The sequence below is a fragment of the Sinocyclocheilus anshuiensis genome, unplaced genomic scaffold (genome assembly GCF_001515605.1).
Source record: "Sinocyclocheilus anshuiensis isolate Anshui unplaced genomic scaffold, SAMN03320099.WGS_v1.1 scaffold1224, whole genome shotgun sequence".
NCBI lineage: Eukaryota > Metazoa > Chordata > Actinopteri > Cypriniformes > Cyprinidae > Sinocyclocheilus > Sinocyclocheilus anshuiensis.
This window is the reverse complement of record NW_015544204.1, coordinates 601,958-625,734: the sequence shown is the minus strand read 5'-3', so window position 1 is coordinate 625,734 and position 23,777 is coordinate 601,958. Positions and strand designations below refer to the sequence as shown.

Genomic DNA, 23,777 nt, shown 5'->3' with positions numbered 1-23,777 from the left:
GGAACTTTTGCTGTGATTCTCTAAATGCAAATGAAAAACCCTCAAAGTTGTGGTTGAGAAAACTGATGTCAAATCATTACTGACAGCAAGTGTTGGTGAGGACGGCGATGTCTGAAGGCTAGAGAAACATCTTTATAAACAGACCAGCTTTTTTTTTTTTTTACTTCAGTGATGTCACTTGACAGTAAATATTTTATAAAGGAAAAAATAAAAGAATTCTCGCAAATTAAAAAAAAATTTTTAAGTTATATTTATGGACTTTTTGTGCCTTTTATTTTGAGAGGACAGTGGAGAGAAGACAGGAAAGTATTGGGGTGGAAAGAGGGGAGCGGAATCAGCAAAGGACCTCGAGGCGGGATTCGAAATCGGGTCGCTGTGAGCGCAGTTGCGCAATTCTTGCAAATTGCAAAGAGCTCTTCATATTCTATAAAGAAAAGAATCAATGAGTAGAACTGAAGGTTTATTTACAAAAATAAATAGGGACATCCACATAAGAGCATTACATATAGACAATAATGTTCTCCTTGGTTTCGGATACATACACGTACATAGGCTGCTAGAGAAACATCTTTATAAACAGACCAGCTTTTTTTTTTTTTTACTTCAGTGATGTCACTTGACAGTAAATATTTTATAAAGGAAAAAATAAAAGAATTCTTGCAAAAAAAAAAAAAAAATGTAAGTTATATTTATGGACTTTTTGTGCCTTTTATTTTGAGAGGACAGTGGAGAGAAGACAGGAAAGTATTGGGGTGGAAAGAGGGGAGCGGGATCAGCAAAGGACCTCGAGGCGGGATTCGAAATCGGGTCGCTGTGAGCGCAGTTGCGCAATTCTTGCAAATTGCAAAGAGCTCTTCATATTCTATAAAGAAAAGAATCAATGAGTAGAACTGAAGGTTTATTTACAAAAATAAATAGGGACATCCACATAAGAGCATTATATATACAATAATGTTCTCCTTGGTTTCGGATACATACACGTACATAGGCTATAAGGTGTCTTTCATCTGAACGGATACACATTAACAAATATATGCTCTGATACAATCTGAGACTATACTTAACAATATAAACAGTCCACAGACTGTAGTCATCTGGACAAATAAATTATTCCTTTTTACAAACAAACCACTTAAGAACGAGCTAACAATAGATAACTCTAAAGAGCAGAGCACCAGTTGCGCAATTCTTGCAAATTGCAAAGAGCTCTTCATATTCTATAAAGAAAAGAATCAATGAGTAGAACTGAAGGTTTATTTACAAAAATAAATAGGGACATCCACATAAGAGCATTATATATACAATAATGTTCTCCTTGGTTTCGGATACATACACGTACATAGGCTATAAGGTGTCTTTCATCTGAACGGATACACATTAACAAATATATGCTCTGATACAATCTGAGACTATACTTAACAATATAAACAGTCCACAGACTGTAGTCATCTGGACAAATAAATGATTCCTTTTTACAAACAAACCACTCAAGACCGAGCTAACAATAGATAACTCTAAAGAGCAGAGCACCACAATGTTTTTTTGCTAAACCGTGTCTTCAGAACTATCTAGAAGAGCAGCCACCATCACAATTGAGTTATAGCCAGTCATTGAGTAAAAAGGCAACAGAATTGTTCAAACATTAATAGTTGACTATAATTTGATTATGTAGTGAATATTCAAACCGTGCTAATTAAAAACACAAAGAATAAGTATAGAATATAAAAAAACAACAACACGCCAGTAGAGGATGTATATGTCAGCATGTGATCAATATTCATTAGGGTCATGATGGAAACACACACAGCATGTATGACATCAGTTGTGCATTCTCTGTTGGTGTGATTTAGCGGGATAATGATGTGTCCCTGCTTCAGGCATATGCATTCTGTGGCTTGTGCGGTTTAAGATCATTTTTTTCCCAAAGGAATGCAAAAATCTTTTTATCCCTCCAATCACTAGATTACATTAGTTAAACAGATGATAAACAGATGCTTTATGGTGAATTGAGGTGCTGTTTCTATTTTCAATAATGTGATAGCCCATACTTGCAAACTATGATAACAAATGAAATTCCACATTCTTAACGCTGAAGTTCTCAGGGTTCTATTGCACCAGACAGTTACTTTCAGGATCCAAATATAACATAACAATACCTTTATGATTAGAAACACATATTTACAACTTCCGCATATATAGTGAAACTAAAAAGAAAAAACGTCAAAAATGACAAACCAGAAATTATTACAATACTTTCAAAAAATGGTGAGAGGCAAAATGACAGAAACTTCCTATCTTAAAGCTACACTATGGACTTTTTGGAAGAAAATTGATTAATTCCAATGTAAAATCCCAATACAAGTGTGGGTACAGGGACAAGCCCTAAGGAACTTGTGGCCCTCTAGAGGTTACAAAATAAATCTGCATGCGTCATGCAGAAGAACATTGCTTTGGTTGCGCTTCAGCTCTGTGTCTCTGTGCGAATGAATGTGGTCTGAGGCACTGGTGTGCACATGGATACAGGGTTACTTACCAGAGAGGATGGACAAGTTTTTATGTTTTAATACCAGAGGTTTACTTTGTATACAGGAGAATAACATATGTATAAGATTTCCTGTCTAAATTATAAATCAGTATTATAAAGAAGTTATAGCTTGGAAGATGCATTTTTTACACTCTCTCATCATTAACAATTTGCTGTTTTTTTTTTTTAAATAAAAAAGATACATAGTGTAGCTTTAAGTCTGAAGATCTGAGAAGTTTAATATTCAAAATGATAACCATGGTTACTCAACAACAGATAAAACAGAATTCTGAGTTAGGATGTTTCTGTAATATGGCTTCATATTGCATACCTTGAAGTTCTGTGGAAGCAAGCATTTCAGTGTCTCATGAGCAAAACTCACATACCACAGTCTTAAGATGATCCTGTTAAGCAAAACATTCAGGTAGAGTCTCACTTTGAGTGAAGATAGTAAAATAACTATCAGATTCATGGTTGAAGCAGCATCATAAAAAATGCTGAGGGTTAAAACTAAACAATTTTCAAAATGACATTTATAATGTACAAGAAACACAAACATTTTAAGCTTAATACTAAAACAAACACAAACAAGCTGATATTACCTGTGCATGCCATTTGACATTGATGACCAGACTAAAATAATATAAGATGCTTTCTCTCCTTCCATCCAAGTCTCCGCGGATTGAGCAGTAACTTTGCCTGATTCAAAGCACTGTCTGTTAAATATTTCCTTAAAATAGAGGGAAACAAAGGTGCTGGACATTGTGTGTGTAACAGTTGAGGTCATTATAAAAATGTATTACACATGTAAAAGACATCAATGTGTGACTTTCATATTTTACCTTCTGTGATACTACAGAGCACTGATTAATCTCTCAGGTTTTGTCTTCATTTCAAGTTCCCTTTACTAAAGGTCTAAACCACAGAGCAGAATAACTCACAAAAAACACTGAACCTCAATACAAAGCTTGAAGGTAAGTTTCAGATGGCGAGTGAAGAGGTATAAGCACTAAGGGTTGTCTAATTGAGCAGATTCAGGTATTTTAGCAGCAGTGGAGAGATGCACTGCCCCCTGCTGGACTCCTCCACGAGAGTCTCTCCTGGGTGGATTTGCCCCAGCACTGGACGCGCTTGAGCGGCTGCTTCTGTAGCTGGGCCGTACCGAGGGCAGGAAAGAGCTAGACTCAGAGGTGATGACAATACTGGGAATCCGACCAATCGCACCTCTTGAAATTGACATGTCTGTACCGTCACCAGCCTGCAAACAGCACAGAAGAAAGTTTTGATAGATTAAATTTACCCACTGTCAATTATCAGCATTTATTGTGTATTAAAACAGATTTTCCTGCAGATAATACTGCTGCAGCCAAGCTCAACATGATTCTAATAATTCATAATTCTCGCTTTAATTAATACGCATTCATGTATGAAAGATGATTATTAGGGTTATTCTTTCAAAGGCACATATTTCTCCTGCAGAAAAATGCATTTCATGAAAAAATGGAACAGTAATTTTATTGCACGCTTTTCTTCTGCAATCAGAATTCAAATTCTTTAACTAATTTAACAGCACACTGTGATTCATCAAACAGCATTCTAGCAATTTAAATATGCTTTCAGATTTTGCATGTACAAATTTGATTGCCTGGGCGAGTTGTTCTGCCAGTGACACCAGATAGAAAAGTTCCTGAGGTCAGCACATTTTACAAACCATACCACCTACAGGATCCTGAAAAAGCTTGATTGGTTTATACTGAACTTAAACAGACTCACACTTACAGCTAAAGGGTTAGTGCGGTCCGGATGAACAAGTCCGACCACAGGGGCATCATCCACATCAAGGGAACTCTAGGTCAGAAATGAGAGAGCCAGGATAATAATCAGGTACATACACTACTGTTCGAAAGTCTGGAGTCAGAAAGTGTTTTTTAAAGAAAGCAATACTTTTACTCAGCAAGGACACATTCAATTGAGACATTTATCATGTTACAAAAGATTTCTATTTCAAATAAATGCTGTTCTTTTGAACTCTCTATTCATCAAAGAATCCTGAAAAGAAATATTTCTCCAAAAATATTAAGCACAACAACTTGATGTACATAATAATGAAATGTTTCTTAAGCATCAAATCATCAGAATGATTTCTGAAGAATCATGTAACATCACAGGAATAAATTATATTTTCAAATGTATATATATTTTTTAATTGCAATAATATTTCACCAAAGTATTTTGTTTATTATACTGATGTTTTTCTTTTCTAATTGTATCTTTACTGTAAAGTGTCCTTGAGCACTGGAAAGGCGCTATATAAATAAAAAATTATTATTATTACTAATAATAATATTATTATTATTTTCACTGTATTTTGATCGAATTAATTAAGCCTTGGTGAGCATTAGAGAATTAGTTTGTGGCACAGTGTGCCTTTGTAAGCAATATGTAAAGGATAATCACAAAAAACAACAACAAAAAACAACACCAACAGGGTGATTTCATATTATCCTGAAGGGGTTTGTTTTGTGACAATAACCAACTGACTGTACATTAGATCTTATTTAGTTCACTCACAAATGAACATTCTGTTGTCATCTACTCATTCTCATGTTGCTCAAACCACCCGTACCTTTTAGTGTAACCAAAACTTGATAAAACTTCACTGACTGTTTTTCTATAGTCCATATTGTTCATGATAGCCACTGTCTACTTTGATTATATCAAAAACAATCTGTTGAATTACTTCTTCTATTTTCAACACATATGTGTTGCTTGCAGGGGAGCCAGTGGGGCATGGCCTAGCAACTGAAAGATTAAAAAAAAAAAGTTTAATAAATAATATTTTCAACTCAAAAGTTAATATGCATATAATGTAGTTATTTTAATCCTTATTTTGTAAATAAATAATAAACAAAAATCTCATAATCTCAAATCTGCATTTTGGCGGATAATAGCCTATATACTGCTTGCCTGTTGTGTGGCATAAATGGATAAGCAGCATTTTTTACAACGTACACCAAATGCAGACAAATCTGAATGTAACAAAAAAAAAATGCTGATGTTGTGTTTGATGATCAGGACTCAGACAGACTCATAAAGGTGATCTGCAGGACGCACCCATTGTAGCAGCTCAGTGTTCTACATTTATGTCAGAAGAAGGATCATTTACATCCGAAGGTTTTTTCATTTACCCACAACAAAACCTAAACATAGATTCTGGAACTATAAACTGCTTATCTATTATCTATTTTCAGTTATATTTACAAAGTATAAAGTGTGTATGTGCCTACCATTGTGCCTTTAACCTAATTCATGCCCAACCGATGTTTGTTTTAAAGCAGTGGGTGAGTAGCACACTCCTTGATTCACTTAATACAAGACTACTTTGAGATTGTGTTGACAACTATGTTTATAGTACATTATTTTCAATGTGTTTATTGGAAAGCTTAGTGTGGCAAAAACAGACAGTGTAACATTTCTGGTTACCATGACAAATTCACTTGAATACACTGAGTGTGAATTTGTAGGTTTAGTATAGAAAAGCTGAAATGTGTTTAAAACAATGTCCCTCATTTCACTCGGTGGCCATCTTTGAAACGCCTCTCTGGCATGCAAGTGCAGCTCCTATCTCTTTGAATGGAGAAACATCAAATTCTCCAAAACTGTTCGCCAAGCTTACGATTAAATTTCCTTATTATAAATCACCAATGAAATCTGACAACAACTGTATCATAAATTTTTTTTTTTTGGTAAAATAGCGTTAAAAAAGCGTATTATTCAGGCTAGACCAGCCAGTGTGCATGTGCAATCCTAAGCGTGCGTCTCATAGAGCGGCCATATTGAGCATTGCATATTCCCCCATTAATAACCATACGAGTGACACATCTTGGGTATTCTATAGGCTTTGGTTTAAATGTGTGACTGACCAAATTGACTGGCTAGATCAAATGTCAAGCTACGCCATTGGTTTAACAGAGCAACATGAGGATCAACAGAGGATGACAGGATTAGCAATTCTGCATGAACACATTTTTGTAACACAAGCTACACTCCTTTGATACTTGCCACATATGTAATACATTCAGCCTGTGAGGTCACCTTTTCAAAGATGCCCGAGTCATGGCTTTTGAGCTTAGACTTGAAGCTGGATGAGTTACAAGATTTGAAGTCTGGGATCTCCGCAGTGTCCTTGCTGATGTCACAAGACACCCATGCCGGCTGGCAGGCCTGGAGCTCATGCTCGAGAGATCAGCCTCAGTATCTGTCCAGCCCTGAAGAGTAGAAACAGGTCATAAAATGCACCCAATCACATTTGCCCATGAGAAGACTCATCATCAAATCTAGAGATCCATCAGGCTCACACACTCACAGATTCACTGTCGGAGGCTGAGGAGAGCCGGGACTTGCCGGTGCTGGTTCTGCAAAACTGTCCGGACATATCAGAGGACTGGCTTGTGACGGTGGAGCGACGTGTGGATATAAAGCTGCTATTGAACGAGTTAAGGTCATGCTTGGGGACGCACAACAGCACACGAAGACACGGAATGTATTTCGCTATGGCCATCCTGAAAAAGACACAGATGAGATACAGGCATGAGACACCGTAGACATGGTGGAGCCATATTTACTGTACATAGAGCATGATCCAAATCTGTTCAGTCAAATAATAATCATATCAACATCAATACTCATGAGAAGTCACTGGTAGACATATTGATTTATCTATTCATTGGTATCAACAGTTACCAACAATCAAATGTTTTCAGTAATTAAAATGCAACTGAAAGAAAACAAAATATAAATATTTGATTAAAAACTGAACATTAAACAAACTTAAGCAAACATTAGAAATGTTGACTTGGCAACTAACTAGTACAAGAACAGTTTAACAGTTTAAAAATGAATAAAAATGATAAAAGCATGTCCCAAAATTACTAAAATTTAAACTAAAATATGAAAATATAAAAATAAAAACTAATTTAAAATATTTGAAAATATTACAATAATATACAAATAATACTAAAATAACACTATTTGGTATCAGAAATGTCAATGTGTAGTCTTGTTAAAAATATATACTCAGATATGTTTTTAATTCAGTAGCAGTGAAACCTGTTTTGAAGGCAGCAAATTTAATAGACAAAATAAGTTTATTAAAAAAAACTTTTGTGTCAGAATATATGCAATAATTTCAGAGCTTCAAGTTAGCTACATAATTCAGATACATTTGAAACAGTATTATTACATTTTAGACCTAAATCAAAATAAACCTTTTGTCATTGCATGACAAACGTGCTTAGGAAAATGTGGTTTAGTGTTGTGGGAGAAAATCAAATCAAAAAGATCTGCTTTTTACCCCAGCAGGCCTTACACATGGTACCATACCATCAGGATGCTCTGTGCAGGATTAATGACTCTTTATGCTAAAATGGATATTCAGGTTAATGAAATCAATCAAAATAGAATTTCACACTTTAACCCAGAAGCAATGCATGTTTCGGATCAATTTTCGATTGAATGGCTCAGTGAGCTAGACACTAGGAAAAATTAAAACAATCACAATTTGCCTCAGGTGTTTAGACCTAATGGGGCAAGACCGGGTAATCTTAACTCTGACCCATGTTCTGCATTAATGGAAAGTGAGTTTTTCCATTAAATTGTCAAACATGACCACTTACAGTACCAATAATGTTTTACCACTTTGGGAGTCAAAACTAAACCAGTCTCGTTTCAAAAATATACTGTACTGACATCAGTGATACTCCAGTACCTGTATTTGGGGTGTGTGATGGCGTAGATGATGGGATTGTGGATTGCTGAAGCTTTGGCTATCACAGCAGGTACTGAATTCATGTATGGTGTGAGCATATCAGCATACCTGAAAAACACATGGAAAATAAGTGTATAGATTAATTAACATGTTAATTAATGTATATATTTTACTGTATGGTACTTGCGGTACTTGCAGTCTACATAATGACCGTAAGTCATAAATAAGACATAAATGTTAAAAATATTTAAAAGCAAAAAAAATGTAAACAATAAAATTACATATTATATTATATTATGCAGTAAAAGTAATATTGTGAAACACATTTTAAAAAACTGTTTTCCATTTTAATATATTTTAATGTTATCTATTCCTGATGGCAAAGCTGTCTTTAGATCCTTCAGAAATCATTCTAATATGATGATTTGCTGCTCAATAAACATTTTTTAAATTATTATTATCAATGTTAAAAACAGTTGTGCTGCTAAATATTTTTGTTAAAACCAGGATACATTTTTTTGTCATGATTCTTCAGTGTCCAAAAAAAAAAAAAAAACACGGCAACATTATTGTAACATTATAAATGTATTTACTGTCACTTTTGATCAAATTAATGCGTCCTTGCAGAATAAAAGTAATAATTTCCTAAAAAACTAAATCTTTTACTGACACCACATTTTTGAATGGTAGTGTATATTTTATGTTACATTATATTGTGTTGTCAGGGTTGGGATTTATTTACCCAGCAAAGGCTGTCAGTGCCACAGTTGAATATGGAGACCAGGAGATGACATACATGAGAATGACAATAAGAGCAATTTTCGCCATCTTCCATTCATTTTTCAGCCGTTGGAATCGTCTAATTGAATCTCTCTTGTTGTCTCCATTAATTTTGCCCACAGCTCTTCCAAAGACAAAAAAGCAACAGTTAAACAACACTAATTTCCTATCATTGGTTTATTCAAAAAGCCATCAAGAGCTTAACTATTTTCAATAGGTCATACCTCAAGATTAATTGAATACTGAATGAAAGCGTTTAAGTACTTCATTTGTTACATTGTACTCACATTTCACCAATACAATTTACATATTTAAAACAAAAGACATTTTAACAGCTTTGGAACACTGCTGATGCTAATTAATTCATACTGCTCTGTTAGATCTGTATTGACGAACTCACTCATTAGTGCTGCGAATGGATCTGAAAATAAAGAAATAGCAGTAGATGATGACGATAAGAGGAATGAAGAAGACAAAGGTGAAGAGGAGCATAGTGTAAGCTCCCACAGAGGGGGTGAAGGTCATATAATCCCAGGTGCAAGAGGTCAACAGCCCTTCAGGAACATAAGCACCTGCAAAACAGAGAGAGACAGACAGACAGAGACAAATAAAACACAAAATAACAGAATTTGTGGAGGAAAGTGAAGGATAGCCAGCAGCTAAGCTGTTTTACACCCAATGAAATATTGTAAAAACTGGAACAAACTCACAAAGAAAAAGGATTTAAGAATACTGTCTGGCTGCTGGGCAAACACAGTGAAATACAACCCAATGCAGACACAGCTGAGGATATTTTAGAATAGGCTATAATCACAGTATTTCCTATTGCCACCAATCACAGTCTGGCTTTCATGCATGTGTGCTGTTATCATCGGTTCTCTGAGGTTTGAGGTCGGTGTGACGTTCAGCGGTGAAGATATAAGCTGTCAGAACTGTTAAAGCAGACAGACACCCTTCGTGTGAAGAGCAGGTTGCCTGTAAACCAGAGATAGAAAGTGCTGGAGATCCAAAAGCACCAGGCTATACCAGTCTATTCCTCTTAAGCTAAAAGCCTTGGTCCTCAGAGACCACCTTTATGCGATACAGATCAGAGTCCAACAGCGCACTGTTTGTAAAGCCATTGGCTAACAACTCACATGCTCGTGTGCTCACACATGGATGACCCAGAATGCTCAGTGTACTTGTCCCAAAAGATCTGAGCTTATAAAAGACTGATGCATCTTGTGAAAGGAGCATCAAAGGTATACTCAACTCCATTAACACAGGACCACACTTAATCACCTGCAAATGCACAGACATCACATAACATGTCGACATCTGACTTAAAATAAATAACATTTAGTTTGATATTTTGTTATCTAATTCAGTGCTATTCATGCATTTATTTGATGGATGTGTAAATCAGGTCACTGTATGTCTTTTTTACAAAGAATGACTGTGTTTTCTAGTTTTGCAATTTTGCCCTTTTTTCTTATTCTGTATTAATCATGTTTGTAGAAATGCTTTTAGAAAGAGCAATGGAAGAGAATGAATATTGCCCATATGCACATGCCTGTTTCTCTTACAATGTAAGCTGCACTGTATAAAAGGAATTGTTGAGAAAAGCTAAAAGTGCAAGGCAACATGATGCATTCAGATATTTAGAACGGTGACAATAAATAAATGTGAAATGATGAGCTCTTCACATCACAACACAACACAGCAAAAAACAACAATAAACACAACATAACAACAAAGAGTTCAAATAAAGTCAACCACAGAAGAAAGAAAGTCATACAGTTTTGGAACAACATGAGGGTGAGTAAATGATGACATAATTTACATTTTTGGGTGAACTATCCCTTCTGGCCACACTTAATCATGTATGAATGACCTTGTAGGCCCGTTAGATAAAAATATAAAAAAAGTGGCATTCATTTTAAAAGAAGAATGGGGGGGAAGAGAATAAGAACACTTTCCTATTAAAACATTTCACAAAGTTTAATAGGTTTAAAATGTTAAAACAACAGATGTACTACACTTACTCCAGCCAAAGAAGGGTGGCAGGCTCCAGCCAAGTGAATAAGCCCAAGCTATCAGAAGGATCAGCAGAGCTCTCTTCTGAGACAACACACCGATGGAGGCTAGCGGCCGCGTGATCACAAAATATCGATCCACAGCGATGACCATGAGCGTGATCATGGAGCAGATGCCAAATAAAGCCCCACAGAATGCATACAACTCACAACCTGGAGAGACAGGAGGAACAGAATTAAGTCTGTAACCAAGCAATTTATACAGAATTGACATTTCTGTGGTAAATTCTAGCAGTTTTGTTGGAGTAGTGCGTTTACCCTGGTGTTTGTTGAGTCAGTGGGAAACTAACATTTATGTTTCCAAACATTCTAAATTTGAAATGTTGGTGTTTGCTGCTATATGTTGGGGCAGTGTGAACTAGCTTTTAGGCCTGGAGACTGTTGGCTGGCAGGAACACAAACTGGTTCCATTTGAGGACTGACATTAAATAATCTGGTCTGAAAAACTTACAATGAATGTTTTTTCTTTCTGGTCACTGCTGTCCATCTCCATCTGTTGCTAAACAGATTTGTGTGTAGACATGCTTAGGTTAACTGACCGCTTAATGTTACAATACAGTGCATTGCCACAGAATTGGAAATTGGTGAACTAATTTGCATTGCAGTGGCATTATTTCATACATTTTAAAATGGCAATGTTGAGTTTATCATTGTATATATTCTCAATTGACCCTGTGACCTAGTTTCTGGAAGTGGGTGGGGTGGCACAATTATTTTTACTTGAGGTTTACTTGAGTGGTTCTCAAACTTTTTGACTCCAAGGCTCCCCTATTTACTGGATAAATATTTTTTACATTAACTAAATTTCCACCTGATGAAATACTGAGTATTGCTAAGGCCCTCTAGTGGGCCCCAGCACCCTGGTTGAGAACCACTGTTTTAAATGAACTTTGTTCACCCCGCATATCCAAATGCACATCATGGTATCCTAGTAAGGCTACTGTTCTAAGTGGATTCTACATCAAATAAACTCAATACAGAGAGAGAGAGATAGTTTGGGACTGTCTGAAGTTTATTTCTCATAATTCATCATGTTGGCAATAAAACAGGTCAAACAGAAGAAGAACAAGTGGAGAGACGAGAAACAGATGATTTCACACCATTATACTCGATTCACACACAGTCTGGCACCTCCTCAACATCCACACACACCCTTTCCTCTATGCTGTCAAGGCACATGTAAACAACAGAATGAGCAGCAATGCATTCAATCTGATTTATGATCATTTGAGCTTGTTTTCTCAGAACACATTTACGGCATGCACTTTAATAAATTACAAAACAATGACATCTGTTATAGAAGATAATCCTCTCACACATCAGGATGTCTTTACTCTTCTCTCACACCTTGTCAGGTAGATTATGCTTTCAGGTTAATCCTGGAAGTGAGCATTTTTGTGAGTTGTATCTGACTGATTGAGAAAGCTTTCAGGGGGATCAAGCGCACGGTTGTCATGATCGAATTAACGATGGTCATATTTGTGCCTTGTTTTGTAGTGCAGTCAGAGCTGACAGAAGCAAGAAGCACATCTTTTAACTGTTTCCACCAAATGAAACTGGGTCAGAGGCTTCAAGCTCCGCTTGGAAAAGCGTAACGCATCAGGATCCCAACAGGGAGACCAGAGGCTGTTCTGTTTGAATGGAAGTCAATAGAGCAGATGCCTTCAACATGCTAAATAAACTGCTTTGAGTAGAAATTACATAATAAATTGATTTTTGCTGTCTGCTATGACAAATAAGTTGTTTTAAAGGGGATTTTTTTGTTACAGGCAGGATTGATTACAGAACATTTACTGTACAGTATATCAGTGGTTCTCAACGTTTTTCACTCCATGGCTCCCCACTGTCCACAACAATACTTAAAGACAAAGTGACTTTTCCAGCAGTTACTGGATAAGGAGCTTGGCATAACTTCAAAAATGTGATTTTATTAATTTAAAAATGACACTTCCTCTTTTTTTGCAAGAAAGTTGTAGGTGGAGGTGATATCTTGATATTTTGTTGTTTTTTTTGCTTATTTTAGTGCTAGTTTTGTCTTATTTTAATTCATTTTAACTTTATCTTTAATTTATCTATTGGTCTCAACCAATAGTCCGACTATATATATCATTGGTTTTGAGATCTGCTACTTTGAGATCTGCTACTGCCAAATTTGCCCATTGCCCTCTGACCATCATGGCCTCCTAATCATCCCCATATAACAATTGGCTTCATCACTCTGTCTCCTCTCCACCAATAAGCTGGTGTGTGGTGGGCGTTCTGGTGCAATATGGCTGCCATCGCATCATCCAGGTGGATGTTGCACACTGGTGGTGGATGAGGAGATCCCCCCTCACAATGCAAAGCGCTTTGAGCGCTTAGAAAAGCGCTATATAAATGTAGTTAATTATTATTTTTATTATTACTTGTTTTCCAATGAAACCAACCACCTCTATAAGACATGACTGGGTGACTTGATTTCCTGTCACAGAAGAAAGAGTGGACAACAATTTCATGGCTGCCCAGTAAACCCCCCGAACACAAAAGATCAGCATCAATCACTACAGTAATCACAATCACAGAACACCTGATCTCATTGCAAACGTCAGCAAGCAGAAGACTCAAACAAATCCCAGTCAAGGCTGATGAAGGCAATTAAGATTCAGGCCTGATAGGAACTGGCATTTAAAACACCTCAGGGAAAACTGTCTGCCATCATCTAGTACCACAAACAGTGGCATTTCACAGCTGAGCAAAATTACTAGCTAGTGATGAAAATCAACAAGAAAAGACCTGATGCGCAGTTTTGAGAGGAATTTAGAGATATTATAATTTGGCAACTGATAAAAAAGAAACAACTGTACTAGAAAAGGTTACATACATCTGTCAGAAAGACATGCATCATTCTTAGCAACAAAAGAATAAAGAAAGATCTGTATGAATCCATGTAAGTACTAAGAGAGCAAGGCCATCTCCAAGGGCAACCTCTCCTTCATTTGAACCCATTCAACCTGAGAAGTGATTCATTTTATCTGACCATCTAACTCTTCTTTAATCTTAAATCCGTTCATTATAATTCAAAAACTATAGTAGAGTACAATAAATCATGGACATGCATGTTTTATTTCAGACACTGGCTATGCAATAACTAATGATCTATCTGCAGAGATAAGTTTATTTATTTGACTCTGTCTGTGTGTACATTTGGCTGTACTTGTTGTGAGAACATTTGACTGGTCCTGTCCACATTTTGCTTCTTATCAACAGGGGCATCATCATGGTATAAAACTACATCTATGTCCTCATATACGTATATATATATATATATAGTGAAACCATGCATGTAACCATACATGTGTACCTTTCTCCCCAAAGATCCATCTCTTGTGCATGCTGGTGGTGAAAAAGATGGGCGCCTGGGTTGCACACATGAGGAAGTCTGTGATGGCAAGGTTTATTATGAACATGTTGGCAGGTGTCCTCAGGGTCCGGCTCCTACACACACACACACAGAGAAAATCAGTTGTTAATTTCTCTTTCATTTGGTAAATTATATTAGCTATATGACGTCTGCGAGAATATTAGCCTCCCTGTGCAACGCAAATAGCTCCAAACAAAGACAAAGCTGAAACAATAGTTTAGTTCCTGACTGAACCAGTGTTTTTTACTGAATCGGTTGAGTGACTTATTCATGACTCACTCAGACAGTCATTTATTTTGTTCCTAAACAAATGTGTTTTTGAAGGAATTGGTTAAGTCACTGATTCATGACTCCTTTAGACAGTCACTCCCTCGGACAGTCACTCCACAGAGAGTTCAATCCTAAATGAATCAGTGTTTTTGAACAAACCGATTCAGTAGATGATTCCATGACTCACTCAGTCACTTGTTTCTGTCAAAATGAGTGAAAAGAAAAAAGAAGTCGTCAGAAGAAGAGCCAGAAGAAGATGAGTCAAAAATTCACATCACGTTCAGAAAACAAGCACAAACTAACAAAAATTCCAGTGTTTTTTAAATGCTGTCGTCCAATCAAATACGAAGAGTGGAACTATCTATTGTGGAAATGTGTCAATTCAAAGTTAGTGACGCAGAAATGGCACAGGCCTAATGATGCTGAGTACCAATCCATCTGACTAGTTTGGCTTCTTTTGAAAATGAACAATAAAAAAAAATTTTGATTACATAATAAGTGTTGGTCTTTTTTTTCTTCATCTTCTTTTTTTCCCCTCACCTGCTGAATGCATAGATGACCAGGAAGTTTCCCAACATGCCAGTGATGCCAACAGCAAGGATGACAGCACCAATAGTGTAATGAGCATGATCAGGCACATCCACTGTTGGGAAAGGGTAAACTGACTCCTCCACCATGGCAACCTTTAAGACACAGTGGCACACATGAATTAATAGCTCAGATGAAAAGCAGCACTTGCTGTTTTTTAATGACCTTTGCATCAAAGACTGTGCAATCTGTTTAAGAAACACCATTAGGACTGAGCTCAACTGACAATTCATTCATACTGTAGATGTTTTGTACTGTATATTTCATCAAATGATAAACAGATTTTCATCACTCAATTTTAGACAGGTCTCACGATGCCGATCTCGTTTTTTTTTTCGAAAGGATATCCAGTTGTGGTATCTCCTCTAAACGAGAATTTGCACTACATTAAAAGTATTGAAAACAGAAGGTGGATTCAGGGATTTTGTGTGTTTATAGACATATATAATCTGTTTTTGTGAACAATAAGCCTCAATTAAAATATGTTTTCATTTTATTACATATTTGCAGTAAACCATTCTTTATTCACCAGAACAATACAGTTGTTCTGAGGTCTAGCTATAGTTTACTATATTTTTGATTGACTTCTTGACGGTATAGGTATGAAACACATTGTATTAATGTTGAAAAGTCTGTGCACTTGCAGTCAAATCCAATTATTTGCAGGCAATTTTCATGCACATTTCAATCTTTGAGGGATTTAAACAGGCCAAAATGACAGTGAGCTGGCATTTCTTTATGCTTTTCATTGCAGAGACTAAATCAGAACATTTAATCTGTTCATATAAATATCTGTTTCTGTCTTGTGTGCATTGAGAGACAAACTGGTGTAGTAAAAGCTAGAATGTGAATCTGAATAGCTGAAATCTTTATTATAAAATCTTATTTAGCTTTTCTCAAATGTCTGACTCTTGATTTATGAATGACAGATCAATTAGAGCAGTAAAATAAACTTTTTTACATAAACTGAACTAGATACTTAAGAGAAGGAGAGTTAAGAAATCCTAATATGGCAAAGGAATTGTTTTTGATGGCATAATCTTTCACAACACTCAGTTCAATCAAATCCTGGGAAATTATTGCATGCATTCCTCCAGCATCAGACAGCATGATACAATAATAAGACTAAACAAAAACAAAAAATACTTTAAGGTAAGATAGTTTTTTTTTATAACCATATAAATGTCAGAGTTATTTTTTGTAATCAATTGTATTTATTTTGCTTGGCATGATGCAATGTAAAAAGGAACACAAGAGGAAACATTTGGCTTTCACAGAACAATTATGATTAAACTCAAACATTTCTTTTAGTAGACATTTGTTGACTGCATTTTCCTCAGGTAAGGCCTTAATGGAAAGACATTTAAGTGTCAGAGCTCTGGGAAAATGAGATGGCTGAATGCAGGACAAGCACTCCCGGAAAAGTCATTTCAAGGCAGATGAGTTTAACCATGTGGCCATGATGGAGGAAATATGACAACGCAGATTCAGTCACTGCCTTCGGAGACAACTCTTTTCCAACAAACTGTCAAAATCATCATATTTGTTATGTAAAACAGAGTCGGCTATAACAGAACCATGCATTTTTTTCTAGGTCATATCTTGTTTTGTGTAGATGTGTTCATGTTCTCGAGGATGTCATGCAATCTGTCTAATTTGGCTAGTTTCTCCTACCGATGAGTTTGAGCCAAAATAGGTTTGCTTGGACACACAGCCTTTGGCATCAACAACAAAACACATTATATGGGAAGCATTTTCTCCTCCCTTTTAAATGTTTATGAGCTCATGGATTTTGCTAACCTTACTATGATTATATGTTTAGCTGAATTTTTCTGTTTGCATTTAGCACTAGTAATTTAAGCAAAACAAACCACCGGTTGAGAACTACTGATTTACACTATAAGCAGACAAATAGTTTTTGTTTCTTTGTTTCTTCCAATGATGGCAAATGATATTTTTTAACTCTAAGAATGTGGCTGATAAAAATCATGTTCAAATAAAAATTAAAACCTTGGAGATGTAGAAACATGGTTGCTTTTACAAGCACCCAAATTTAATTCATCCAAATCATGTTTCTCATGAACCTCAACAGACATGGGCCACTGTGTGTCATCAAAACATTTGTTAAACCTCTTCCATCTTGAGCTGCACTGGCGAATTTATTTGTTCTGAAGGTTTTTCAAAATACAGCAGTAGCCATTGCTGTGTGTTTTATTCATTACTTCTGAGGTTGGGGTCAAATGGAGATCTAAGCCATGAAAGACTTTGAGGGCTGAGATAAGACTGTCTGATTTCCTCGGAATGAGAAGGATTCTAATGAAATAGATACTGTTTGAGTTCCACATCTGTTTCTCACTCAGAGTAATATGACAGTAACTGTGTTGAGGCGTTTTGGTGGGATTTTTTGAAGATGTTTCAAAGTGCCAGCCTCTTCAAAACCATGTTATTCTAAAGAAGAAAGTTGTTTTAAAGGTATTTTCAATTTACTGCAGATGGGATAACTCATCATGAAAACATTTGCTCTGGAATCAGGATCGACTCAGCACAAACAAAAGAATTAATGTTTTGACATTTTTTACTATTATGTATCTCACTCCTGAGGATGAATACAACTCAGTGTCATTGTAAATAGTTAACATTACACAGATTGTTTCTTTAAATGGGAGCTTTTGAACAGTTAATTACAATTAAGTGTGCAGTACTTCTTATGTTATATACTAATTAATATATATTATATATATTAATATATATATATAATTTAGTCATTTAATTAATTTTGTAGTTCAGCAGTTCAGATAAATGATGTAACAAGCCAAACAGTAATTAATTTGAAAGAATCATACATAGTGATTAGCGACCTATATTAAGCAAATGATTTCAAATGTATTATTAAAGAATATTAAGGAATTTCAAACACATATGTTCCTTTTCCTCCACTAATCTGTACCTTCAAATCACATCATTATAAATGATTTAAATGAAAAAACCTTGAAAATCCTGTTAAAAGAACATGGGTTTCTATTGTCTCATAATTTTAAGCAAATGTGAAGAAAACAGAAGCAACAGTCAAGTACTATAACATTACAACTCCAGAGAACTACAATCATCTTGTACAATATTTTGGATTCCTGTAGATTAACAGTATTATTTTGAACCTTAAGATACACATTAGTCTGGTATGTGAAAATCAATACTTTGATTTATATTTACTGTTACGTCATTACTGATATATAAAAAAAAAATTAACATGCACGTCTTTGATGCACTTTACTGTGCATGATTGCTTCGTCCTTGATCGAAAAAAAAAAAAAGAGAGAGATATGAATATACTGTAATTTGGAGGATGCTCACAGCTGTCCTTCATATATGAATAGGTTCTCTTGCGCTCCAGATGCTACTGCGCTTGTTTGACTGCATTACCATGATTACTTAGCTCAGTTAGAAAGCAAAGCTGCCTGAGCTTGGCTAAACACACGCACTGCCAATACCTTCCACTCTTTCATCTGAAACTGTTTTTCTTCCACACTACCCAGAGCTGTTTAGTTCCACTGTGTTCCACTGTCCTTTTGGGGACAGTTTTTCTCCACAAATTAGAGAGAATTCTGCATTTCTATGAGAAAAACTGTAAAAGACATGCTAATTTTGTCCAAAGTTGGCAGATAAGCTTGTTTTGGTTGTTACACAATATATTGGGTTTTAGTGCCAAACAATCAGCCAATTAATGTGTTTTCTTAATATTGTTTATGGTGAATGGCTAATTCCTATGAGTCAAAATAATGTTACTTGCAGAATGTTTTCACAATAATAATAAACATTTATGCACCCACACAAATTGATATTAATCACAAGATCCCAAACTCAACAAACTCTCCTTAAGCAAACAAACTGCCCTACATCTATAAAACAGTCCACGTTCTGTGTCTGCTCACAGATCACATTATTTTAATCAACAGGAGGAAAAGAACACATTGAGAGGTCGATATGTGAGCATAGACCTCAATATGATTATATCATAATCGCATGATTATGGTGCATCTTTTTTATCCTAATCCCTCATGGTCAGTGAAGCTGTTTTTCCTGTGAGGTTTGTTGCCGTCAGTTTGAGACAAATGCACAAGATGATGCTAAACACCCATTAAAGTTATTGATAGACTTAAATCTACATCACTGGGTGATGTCACTGGGTTTCTGGGTCACATTTTATTTCTGACAGGTCACAAGCACAAGTTAGTGTGTATGATTTATGCAAATTTGGTTCATCACCTAATAAATCCCATTTGACCCAAAAATGTATCCTCCTAAACAAGGCTCAGAGTTACATAAAATAATTTCAGAGAGCTCAAATAGTGATGTGTTACAGTAACAGCTTTTGGGGCCCATTTTAAGGTCTCCCACATTCTACCCAAATACAGATTCAGGATATAAATACATCGCCCCCGTCTGTTCATTTTGTGCTATAACATTGTGGCAACCAGAGATTATGGTCAATAACAGAGTCCTATTACATTTGCTTAAAATAAAAACATTCAAATCCTAGTCCAGGTCATTAAGTTATAATCTAATTGAAATCATGTGTTTCTTTTAAATGAATGACTGTTCAAATTCTCTCTTAGCAAATCTAATTTATTTTAGCTTAATTTTCAGATCTCGTTTACTGATGTAGACATGCTGAATTATAGATAGGAACAAGGCATTTGTTGAAGATTTATCCTGAATTAGCTTTCAAAAACATTTTACACATCCTCATTATTTCAAAGTTTTGACTGGTACTGTTTATTTATTTATTGGTTAAATGAATGCCTGTACCAATCTACCACACTTTGTGTTGTGTGGGCAGAGACACCCATCAGCAGACCAGACTATCTGTTCACCTCATTTAATGACGAGAGAAAGAGACATCAACATGCAACATGTAAGAGAAAGAATAAACAGCCCCAAGACATACCCAATTAGCATAAATATATAATTCAGTGGTACTCCTCTGTGGCACTGACATGCCTTCATAAGTCCTCTCAACGCTCAGGGTTTAATAATTGTCTCAACAGTAAAAACCCCCAAGGACTTAACCTCACAAATACATCTTCAGGCTCAAACCACAGACTCGAGCCATATATGGTAAAATTAAGTGATTAACGGCGAAGGACAGTTTCAGTCATCTGTGTTTAAGAATTGAGATTTCACATGAGAAAAATGCAATGCACCTGACCTGACTCAGTAGCATAAAGACACAGTCTAAACTATAGGTATGAATTTTAAATCAATTAAAACAAGATGGGTGTCATATGATTTTTATACAGTATGTAAACTGTTGGAATAGCTTAACTCCTGGAAAGGTATAAATTAAATATAAAAATCTTTGGATATTTTTCAGTTTCCCTTCTGATGGAAACTGGTTTTCTATGGTCCCTTTCTATGCTATGCAGGTCCAAGCTTATCTAGATGATAGATTAGAGGGACTATCAGATGTTGGGGTCCAATCTGTTAAGAGTTTGATAAAGCTGGTTAAGGTTGGCAGACTTAAAAAAAGGCACTTTAGACCAGTGACAAACCAGCTACCATGTTCCAAACACTGGTCAAGCTTACACTGGTATGATGGATTTTCCCCCAGAAGAACACATTTATGTCATAGAAATTATGCATTTCTCTAAATGCATCTCTGTAGAATTGAACACTTGCACATACTTCACCTGAAAAAGCTGAAAAGCTTAAATTGTTAAAATGTCACACAGAAATTGTTTTTAAATTTAGGAAGGATGTAGCATCAAGAAATAAATCTCAAAGGCTGAGAGTTCTCCATCAAAAATCTACCAAAAGATGTCCCTCCTTGGCATAAATCATCATAATTATGCAGAGTTGAACTTTTTAAGCACTATTACAACTGTAGAGCAGTTACAATATATGTTTGGTCTAAACTATTTGTTTTGTCTAGTAAAATACGCAACATAAACATATCTGTAGGCTACATTGCAAACATATCAATATGTTGATATTGTAAAACCTTCTGTAAATTTGACTGGAACCAAATAGAACCAAATATATTTACACATGAAGATAAACATTTATGGCATTTGGCCAAACATTTTCACTTACACCTGAACATCTGCAAAGGAAAAGATGAGAAAGACTGAAAGAAGTAGCTCGGAGAAACGTTTAACTCACAGATGTGGTCGTGGTGGGTAAATCCGCCAGCCTGTACGCGCTCATCGCGGAGTTGTTCCACGAGGAGAGGCTTTCCACGATGCGAGTGCAGTTCGGGTCTTGTGTCGGACACGAGATGCCCTTCTTCACTGAGCGCACGGCGCCGCTCATCATCACTCGCGTAACTGACAGAAAGCGTTAAACGCGATTAGAGCGAGGCTTGTACAGATGTCAGATTCTGTTCGAGCGCGCGCCGTAGTAGCCCTGTGACAGCCTAACTATTCGCACACCTTTGTATTTCATTCATTTACACACACACACACAGAGACGATTGTTATGAAATTAGAGCAGCATAGTGACATGACCTTAGGTAGGTCGTTTCTATGTATTTACTCTTGAAAAAAGGGAGTATAGCATACTTTAAAAATACTTAAGTGCGAACTGAATGTAATGTTTTGGACACTTAATTGTCGGAATCGCAATTAACATGCAATTTACTGGATAGTACATTTATTACGCCTAGTCTGGATTACTAATCAGATTCCAAAAATGATGTACTTGTATTTGGATTCAATTACATTTCACTTTATTTCTTATTTACATGTAATGCTGTGATTCCCAAACTTTTTTTGTCATCTGAACCTTTTACATTATATTACCTTGGATTTTATGGTAATAAATTAATAATTTAGTATCACATTTCGCATGTTCACAGTTCTCTGACATTGGTTAATGATCACATGATATGCAGGTAAACAAACAAAATATATATTTTTTGTAAGTTTTTTTTATTTTGATTGATGTTATTTTAAACGATTTATTTATGATTCATTTTACATTTTTACGATTTAATTAGTTATTTGCTTTTCATTAAACTCATGAACCCCCTGCAGTTCCTTCAAGTTTGGGAAACCATGATGTAATGTAATGTTTAATGCACTTCATGTTGTCAATAACAACAAATGGAATATATTTTCTTTTTCTTTCCATTTTTATATCCATATGGTACAAGATTATCCTATTTAAATCAATGTGATAAACAAATTAGGTCAAAAGTAATATAAAAAGTAGTCTGATTATATTACCAAAAAATGTGCAATGTAACGTTAATAACTACAATTTTTGTCATGCAATTTGGAATCAGTAATGGACTACAATTAGTAAGTAATCTATTTGCAGAATGCCATCATTAATGGAAAGTGCGCTCAAAAATAAAAATTCTGTTCTGTCATCATTTACCCAACCTCATGTCGTTCCAAACTTTCTTTATTCTGTGGAACATAAAAGATGATATTTTGAAGAACATTGGTAACAAAAGTGAGGCAAACAAAGTCAATGGGAACCGAAACTGTTCGGTTACCAAACTATATTCTTTTTAAGTCCCACGGAAGAATGAAAGTCATACAGTTTTGGAACGACATGATGAGTATGAGTAAATAATGTTGAGAATTGTCATTTTTGGGCTATCCCTTTAACATTATAGGCCAACAAGAATATTTAAAACAAAGTTGGTCCAACTTGTAGAAGACATATGGAAAAGACACAGACATTGTGATCTCCAGTTCAGAGCACACAGAAGTGTCTCAGTTTGATTTTGGAACAGATGCTCAGAAGGCTGGCCACTCACACACACCTGCACTTAAGGAGGTAAATGGCAGCTCAGCAGCCCCCCATCATTCAACACAACTCCTGCAGGGGTCAAATCACTTTCATTCTTACTGACAGGTCAGAATTAGTTGCAGTCACATTGAGCCATAGTTCTTAAACCTGCCTTTGCATGCAGAACATCAATCTATGCAACAGCTCAACATGCTGATGACAACATCAGTGCTTCTGAAGTCACATAAAACATAAAAAATAACAAAAAAGTAAAAATATCAATGCATGCTGATTTGATGAAATGTAAGAAAAATGCAAACCAATAGCCTCTCTCATCCTACAAATCTCTGTTTTGTCGGTTACAGGCAACCAGCATTGATGCCAAATTCATTTCAAATCACTTATTTTATACTGTACGGTTTAAAAGAATCTATATCTCCTTTAAAAAATATGCAAGTAAATACATTATGATGCAATATTTTACTATACTCCAAACTTTTAAAAAAAGTATGACATTCTAAATCAATATTTATATACTAAAATAAACCTGATCTAATTCTGATGGCCTGTGAACAGACACAATAAGAAAGAGGTCAGATGCTGTGCTAATGGAAGATTAATGTCAGCATTTGCGTC

At 35.6% G+C, this 23,777-nt stretch overlaps 1 protein-coding gene across 1 annotated transcript; it reads right to left on the bottom strand.

The window, feature by feature from the left end:
- Positions 1 to 712: 712 nt before the first annotated feature.
- LOC107696889 (melanopsin-A-like) lies at positions 713 to 21,793 on the bottom strand. The gene is given in 14 exon segments (XM_016497455.1): positions 713 to 862; positions 2,856 to 2,928; positions 3,127 to 3,782; positions 4,304 to 4,372; positions 6,620 to 6,730; positions 6,733 to 6,792; positions 6,891 to 7,086; positions 8,292 to 8,399; positions 9,034 to 9,195; positions 9,472 to 9,643; positions 11,096 to 11,299; positions 14,487 to 14,620; positions 15,357 to 15,499; positions 21,564 to 21,793. Coding segments are annotated over 12 exon segments (1,761 nt in total). The 5' UTR covers positions 21,717 to 21,793; the 3' UTR covers positions 713 to 862; positions 2,856 to 2,928; positions 3,127 to 3,533.
- Positions 21,794 to 23,777: the final 1,984 nt, after the last annotated feature.